At 37.5% G+C, this 8,442-nt stretch overlaps 1 protein-coding gene across 2 annotated transcripts in view; it reads right to left on the reverse strand.

Moving 5' to 3' along the window:
- Positions 1 to 2,583: 2,583 nt before the first annotated feature.
- LOC126397832 (receptor-type tyrosine-protein phosphatase mu-like) overlaps positions 2,584 to 8,442 on the reverse strand; it is a 152,830-nt gene continuing 146,971 nt past the window's right edge. For both annotated transcript variants that reach the window (XM_050056826.1, XM_050056825.1), the window contains 3 exons: positions 7,843 to 7,975; positions 3,610 to 3,642; positions 2,584 to 2,616 (listed from right to left, as the gene is read on the reverse strand). In XM_050056826.1, coding sequence (XP_049912783.1) covers positions 2,604 to 2,616; positions 3,610 to 3,642; positions 7,843 to 7,975 — 179 coding nt within the window. In that variant the 3' untranslated portion in view covers positions 2,584 to 2,603. The remainder of the gene's footprint in view (positions 2,617 to 3,609; positions 3,643 to 7,842; positions 7,976 to 8,442) is intronic.

The following is an 8,442-nucleotide window of genomic DNA, read 5'->3' on the forward strand; positions in this document are numbered from 1 at the left end:
GACCACATGTTCTCCAGACAAACAGCCATTTTGGTTCATGTGTGTCTGTGATGTCACCAAGCCAACTTAAGGAGAAACTTCAATTCAATTCAATTCAATTTTATTTATAAAGCCCAGTATCACAAATCACAATTTGCCTCACAGGGCTTTACAGCATACGACATCCCTCTGTCCTAAGGACCCTCACAGCTGATCAGGAAAAACTCCCCAAAAAAAACCTTTAACGGGGAAAAAACGGTAGAAACGGTAGAAACCTCAGGAAGAGCAACTGAGGAGGGATCCCTCTTCCAGGACGGACAGACGTGCATCTCCATCTCTCTCTCTTGCCCCTGAACTTCTGAAGGGGGCTCTTGCTCCATCCTCTCTTTCTCCGAAACCTCAGGACAGTTCTTTTTTTCTCCTGGACCCTGTCAGAAGTAGGACATAGGCAGGAGGACCTGCTACACCCTTCCCCTGTTTTCTCATCTCTGCAGCTCACAGCAGGAGCTGTAGCGTCGCTCTCAATGTGGCCTGCTCCCAGCAGACACAGAACCTGGAGACCAGAGAGGTTAGTGTGCCAAACACAAGGTTTGCAACTAACTTTCCAGCGACAAGGAGAACCAAGCTGAATTAGCAGCAGACTTGTAACTCTGCAAAGACCCCAAGTGACCAGCTTCCTCAGATCTACACCTGGAACAAGGACACAACAAAGACTGCATATGGAACCCCATTTCCTTCCAGCCTTCAACTGCAGGCTAACAAAAGCAGCACAAAGCAACTCTTTCTTCCATCCAGTCAAGGATTTGCCTTTGTCCTGATCTTTATCAGACAAACACTTCCCCCGAAATGAAGACAGCTTTGATTCGGCCATCTTGTAGTTCTCTGTCGTCAGCCATTTTGTTTTGTAGGCCAGACGGCCTTTTTTCACACACACACACACACACACACACACACACACACACACACACACACACACACACACGCTTGCATATAGTTGGTTAGAATTTGTGTGTTTTGTTTTGTTTATGAATAAAAACTTTTGGAATCAGACCTGCTGTCTGTTTAATGTTGCACCAGAGTGAATGAATATTCAACATCTCCTGTGTCAATAAATCCTTCAACCTTCATTATTACTATGGCAACTTTGGTTATAGTTATTAATTTAACTAATAAAATTCCATATTGTTTATTTAGTGTCTTTTATGAGACTAATATCTTTAACTGGCTATCATTTTTCCTTTTCGGGAATGGTGCCCCACAAGGTGATTTGATGTAAATCAAGTCACATTATTTAACATAATTAATAATCATTATTAATAGTTATCAATTATTAACCATTATTGATAACCATTTTGATACTTTAATTGGAGATCTATTAGAAGGTCAGGCCCCATCAAAGTGTTCCTTTTTGTGTCGGATGTTTGTGATAAACTGAAGGATGAAGTGTTCCTTTTTGTGTCGGATGTTTGTGATGAACTGAAGGATGAAGTGTTCCTTTATGTGTTGATGTTTGTGATGAACTGTTCCTTTATGTGTTGGATGTTTGTGATAAACTGAAGGATGAAGTGTGCCTTTTTTTCATTGGTGTCTGACACCAGAGGTTACTGACCAAGTGCCGAAATTTGATGACTTCGGAGCGAGACCAGGTTGGACCTGCCAACACTTTTCTGCTGACGACACTGACCCTATGTGACTTCATCACCAAGTTCACTTTTTGGTCCATGTTTTTAATACAGTCTGGGGTTAAAATTTGCGGCTCAGGATCAAGGGTCACAGAAGATGAGTCCTATTGCACGGCTGTGGCTCGGGTCGTCTAGCGGGTTGCCCACTAATCCCAGGGCTGGTGGTTCGATCCAGGCTCCTCCTCTTCACATGTCAAAGTGTCCTCAGACAAGACACCAAACCCGAAATTGTAAGGCTCTTTTGCAGGATAGAAATGCAGCCATTAATGAAGGAGCGACACTAAGAGCCTGGACCAAAGACTAAAGGTCAGGATAATATTATGACAGAGGTAAATGTCAGGGGTTTGTGGGTAAACGTACGAGTTATGAGTCAGAGGTCACAGCTGAATAACTGGACACAGGAAGACTTGGACTACAGGGTCAAGGTCACGGGTCAAAGACAAAGAGTTGGGTTAAGGGAAATGTTACGGGTCAAGATGTGTGGTGAAGGTGAAGGTCAGCGTTGGAAATGCAAAGGTCATGCACATGGTTTAGGCAAAGGGTCAAAGGTCAGGGGCTAGAGGAAATGGTGGAGTTATGGGTTGAGATTTGTGGTGATGGTCAGTAGGGGTGGAAATAAAATCAATTCGCTTAAAGTGTTTTGATTATTTAAAAAAAAAAAGATTTTGAATCAATTTTATAATGCTTGAATAGATGTGAATCAAACATGGAGGTGGAATTAGTTTCTGCTTTCATTGTGGCAATCTACGAATAACGTGACGTTGAAAGGCAAAACATCGGAAACAAAAATTGCACTAAATGGTAAAATCACGATACACATCAAACCAGCACACAAAAGTCGAGATAGTATTGAATCAGAAGGAAAGAATATCGTTCCTGTGCCGATGGTTATCATCAGTGACTCATGGGAAATGGGGTCAAGCTCATGGTGAAGGTCAGGGGTCAGAGGTCACAGCTGTTGATGACATATATGACAACATGAACTAAGGGGTGACCTGAGAGTTAAGGGTCAAATGTTAATGCTGAGCAGTGATGATGGTGATTGTTCAGGTGAGGAGGAGGAAGAAAACTATTAGGATCATGATCAATGTTCAGAGGTGAAAGGCTGCAAGGTCAAAGATCAAGGACAAAGAGTCAGGGAGCAAAGGTTAAGGGTCGGGGATAATAGGTTAAGGATCAGCAATAAAAGGTTAAGAGTCAGGGGTCAGAGGTTAAGGGTTCCAGATCAAATGTTAAGGGTGAAGGCTCAGAGGTTTTGGATAAAAGGTTAGATGTTAAGGGTTACGGATCAAAAGTTAAGGGTCAGGGATCAAAGGTTAAGGGTTACAGATCAAAAGTTAAGGGTCGGGATCAGAGGTTAAGGGTTACAGATCAAAAGTTAAAGGTCAGGGATCAGAGGTTAAGGGTCAGGGATCAAAGGTTAAGGGTTGGGGATCAAAAGTTAAGGGTCAGGGATCAGAGGTTAAGGGTCAAGGATCAAAGGTTAAGGGTTACGGATCAAAAGTTAAAGGTCAGGGATCAGAGGTTAAGGGTTAGGGATCAGAAGTTAAGGGTTGGGGATCAGGGGTTGAGGGTCAGGAATCTGAGGTTAAGGGTTGGGTATCAGAAGTTAAGGGTGAGGAATCAAAAGTTAGGGGTCAGGAATAAGAATTTAAGGGTTGGGGATCAGAGGTTAGGGGTCAGGAATCAGAAGTTAAGGGTCAGGGATAAGAAGTCAAGGGTGAGGGATCAGACGTTAAGGGTCAGAAATCAGATATTGGGATCAAAAGTTAAGGGTCAATAATCAGAAGTAAAGGATCAGGGATCAGAAGTTAAGGGTCAGAGGTTAAGGGGAGAGCAGGGATACAGGCAGGACACACTGGGAGCTCAGGTTGAAGTGCTGAGGTTTGATGACAGGGTGAAGGTGAAGGTTACAGGTGAGGGGTCAGAGGTCAAACAGGTTACTTACAGGTAGTAAGTGTAGGAGTGATAATTTCTCCGTCTGAGTGGTGGGGGGCGGAGCAGTGGGAGGGATGGAATGGAGGGAAAGAAAAAACAGAAAAACAGAAAAAGGAAAAACAACAGATTAATGTCTCAGAACAGATGACTTAAATTATTCTGTGACGAGGTGGAGGAGTGGAGAGTGGTGATTGGCTGGAACACTGTGTCAATCAAAGTGTGAGGGGGAGGGGACACGTCTTATTGGTCAACATGTGATTGTGTATAAGGAAGAGACACAGACAAAGAGACAGCTTGGTCCAGAAGAGACTACTACACTTGAGACGTACTAATGTCCACTTTATTAGGAACAGCTGTATACTCTAGAGCTCAAGTACAGTGGAACTATTTATCATAACTGTAGTATTTTATTATCACTGTAGTATTTTATCACCACTGTAGTATTTTATCATCACTAGTATTTCACTATCACTGTAGTATTTTATTATCACTGTAGTATTTTATCATAACTGTAGTATTTCACTATCACTGTAGTATTTTATCATCACTGTAGTATTTTATTATCACTGTAGTATTTTATCATCACTGTAGTATTTTATTATCACTAGTATTTCACTATCACTGTAGTATTTCACTATCACTGTAGTATTTTATCATCACTGTAGTATTTTATTATCACTGTAGTATTTTATCATAACTGTAGTATTTTATCATCACTGTAGTATTTTATTATCACTGTAGTATTTTATCATAACTGTAGTATTTCACGATCACTGTAGTATTTTATCATCACTGTAGTATTTTATCATCACTGTAGTATTTCACAATCACTGTAGTATTTTATCATCACTGTAATATTTAATTATCACTTAGTATTTAATTATCACTGTAGTATTTTATTATCACTGTAGTATTTTATCATCACTGTAGTATTTCACTATCGCGGTAGTATTTTATTATCACTTTAGTATTTTATCATCACTGTAGTATTTTATTATCACTGTGGTATATTATTATCACTGTAGTATTTTATCATCACTGTAGTATTTTATTATCACTGTAGTATTTCACTATCACTATAGTATTTTATCATCACTGTAGTATTTTATAATCACTAGTATTTTATCATCACTGTAGTATTTAATTATCACTGTAGTATTTCACTATCACTGTAGTATTTTATTATCACTGTAGTATTTAATTATCACTTAGTATTTAATTATCACTGTAGTATTTTATTATCACTGTAGTGTTTTATCATCACTGTAGTATTTACTTATCACTGTACTATTTTATCATCACTGTAGTATTTCACTATCACTGTAGTATTTTATCATCACTGTAGTATTTTATTATCACTGTAGTATTTCAGTATCACTGTAATATTTAATTATCACTTAGTATTTAATTATCACTGCAGTATTTTATCATCACTGTGGTATTTTATTATCACTGTAGTATTTAATTATCACTGTAGTATTTTATCATCACTGTGGTATTTTATTATCACTGTAGTATTTTATCATCACTGTAGTATTTTATTATCACTGTACTATTTTATCATCACTGTGGTATTTCACTATCACTGTAGTATTTTATTATCACTGTAGTATTTTATCATCACTGTGGTATTTTATTATCACTGTAGTATTTCACTATCACTGTAATATTTAATTATCACTTAGTATTTAATTATCACTGTAGTATTTTATTATCACTGTAGTATTTTATCATCACTGTAGTATTTCACTATCACGGTAGTATTTTATTATCACTGTAGTATTTTATCATCACCGTAGTATTTTATTATCACTGTAGTATTTTATCATCACTGTAGTATTTTATTATCACTGTAGTATTTTATCATCACTGTGGTATTTAATTATCACTGTAGTATTTTATTATCACTGTAGTATTTTATTATCACTGTAGTATTTTATCATCACTGTGGTATTTAATTATCACTGTAGTATTTTATCATCACTGTAGTGTTTTATCATCACTGTGGTATTTAATTATCACTGTAGTATTTTATTATCACTGTAGTATTTAATTATTACTGTAGTATTTTATCATCACTGTGGTATTTAATTATCACTGTAGTATTTTATCATCACTGTAGTATTTCACGATCACTGTAGTATTTTACTATCACTGTAGTATTTTATCATCACTGTGGTATTTAATTATCACTGTAGTATTTTATCATCACTGTAGTATTTTATCATCACTGTGGTATTTTATCATCACTGTAGTATTTTATCATCACTGGTATTTAATTATCACTGTAGTATTTTATCATCACTGTAGTATTTCACGATCACTGTAGTATTTTATCATCACTGTAGTATTTTATCATCACTGTGGTATTTAATTATCACTGTAGTATTTTATCATCACTGTAGTATTTCATGATCACTGTAGTATTTTATCATCACTGTAGTATTTTATCATCACTGTGGTATTTAATTATCACTGTAGTATTTTATCATCACTGTGGTATTTAATTATCACTGTAGTATTATATCATCACTGTAGTATTTTATTATCACTGTAGTATTTTATCATCACTGTGGTATTTAATTATCACTGTAGTATTTTATCATCACTGTAGTGTTTTATCATCACTGTGGTATTTAATTATCACTGTAGTATTTTATTATCACTGTAGTATTTTATTATCACTGTGGTATTTAATTATCACTGTAGTATTTTATCATCACTGCAGTATCACAGTATTTTTGAAGTAATCCTATATACTGAGTACTTTTACCTTTGACACAGTCAGTATATTTACTGACAGTACTCTGACTGATGTAGTATTTTTGATGCAGGAGTTGTGTAACAGTCATTTTATTCGTGGTACTGCTAAGTTAGTTAGTTAGTTAGTTAGTTCGTTAGTTAGTTAGAGTTAAAGACGACAGTTAACGATCCCTTCACCCTTAATCACCTGTCGGGCTCAGGACTACTTTATCACAGGTTGCTGTGTTCCTGTATCCCTCCACCCATCAGCTTATTGAAGACGTGGCGTAGTTACACACTGTCCTACAAAGAGACCGGCTCTGACAGTGTGTGATCAGGCTGCAGCCAATCAGAGTTTTAACACCCAGCTTCCTGTTTTCACTCCTGCTGTAATGAGTCTGACCTCCGTCTGCTCACAGAGTGGAAATCAAACGCACCCCGTCAACATTAAAAACCTCATTAGAGACCGAACAACCGCCGCTCTCGTTTTCTCTCTCTAGTATCTGTTAGAGAGATCAGAGCTCCATCGACCCGACAGACAGAGTCCGACTCAAACCCACCACATTTTACACATACACACACACATACACACACACACACACACTCTTTATAAACGCGTGTGTGTCTCTGTAGCCTGAAGCCATTCAGCTCTAGGCGACTCTGGAAAAAAAAAACAAAGAATAAAACGCTCTTTCATCTAAATTTCTCTCTTATCATCAACGCTCTCCAAACACATAAGCTTTTCTCACTGTGTTTAAGTGTGTGTGTGTGTGTGTGTGTCAGCGGGGTTTGTGTGTTTGATGTTGGAGAATAAAGTCGGTCCACATATAGTTTAATGGTGATTACTGCTGCAATCTGCTCCATTATTCATCCTCATCATCCTCACTGTCACCGTGTGTGTCTTTGATGGAACTGCGTTTATCTGCATGTATTATACATGTATATACTGCAGTGTTATCACACTGTTAACACACACACACACACACACTGAAAGTAACCATTAATCACCACTGGAACCATCCATGACCATTATCTCCCAGTAAACTCCCGTTAGCATCTCTCTGTCTCACATTGACATAAACTCTTATCAGATCCTATGTGCTGCTGTTTACTACCACTAACATTGACTGGTTTCCATTAACTCCCACCAACTGCACCTTATCGAAACACAAATATCAGTCAGATGGATCGCTCATGAACCAAAACCTTCTGTCAGAAATGACACAAAAAGGAGAATTTTAAACGATTAAAAAAAATATAATCATTATTTTATTAAAAGTCAAAGTGAAAGAACGGACGAAAACACAAAAATATACAAAATATAATATGACTTAGGAGAAGCAGGTGTTGACGTTTAAAATAAAAACATACAAGTCCAATTTGTGAAAAACAATGAATGCAGACAAACAAACAAACAAACAAACAAACAAACGGACGTGTTCTGTATTGGGGTGTGTGTGTGTGTGTGTGTGTGTGTGTGTGTGTGTGTGAATATTCTTACCGTTTCTTCATCAGCAGGATGACTCCAAGGAAGATGATGATGAAGAGCAGGATGCCGGCGATGGCGCCGGCGATCTTCACTGTGTGATCCGACTGTTTCTCCTGTTCTGGTTCTGGTTTCCTGGTCGCAGCTCCTGAAACCATCAAACATTGACGTTAACTAAAATCAGCTCATCTTCACATTGACTGCCAACATTCTAACTACCTGTCAGATATTCAAACAAAAAAAAAAAGGATAAAAAAAATAATACTATTGACTTCCACTATCTCCCCGTTATAATTCTGTCTCCTGGTCACAGCTCCTGAAACCATTAAACAACATTACTGACCTTTTTACCCATTAACTCCCATTAACTAGTTTAAATATAATACACCATAAATCACAGTAACATACCATTGACTAACATTAAAGGGAAATTTCGGTTTATTTCAACCTGTCTCCTATTGTCCTAAATTTGTTTCAAGTGACTAGTGACATAAAAATAATAGTTAGCATGTTAGCCGTTAGCCTAGATACAGCCGGGGCGCATAGTAGCATCAGACCTGTTAAAACGTAAGTGAACGGGCAACCTTCAAGTGCAAAGTTAGTCCACTAAACAAG

This window comes from Epinephelus moara, chromosome 11 (genome assembly GCF_006386435.1).
Source record: "Epinephelus moara isolate mb chromosome 11, YSFRI_EMoa_1.0, whole genome shotgun sequence".
Lineage (NCBI taxonomy): Eukaryota > Metazoa > Chordata > Actinopteri > Perciformes > Serranidae > Epinephelus > Epinephelus moara.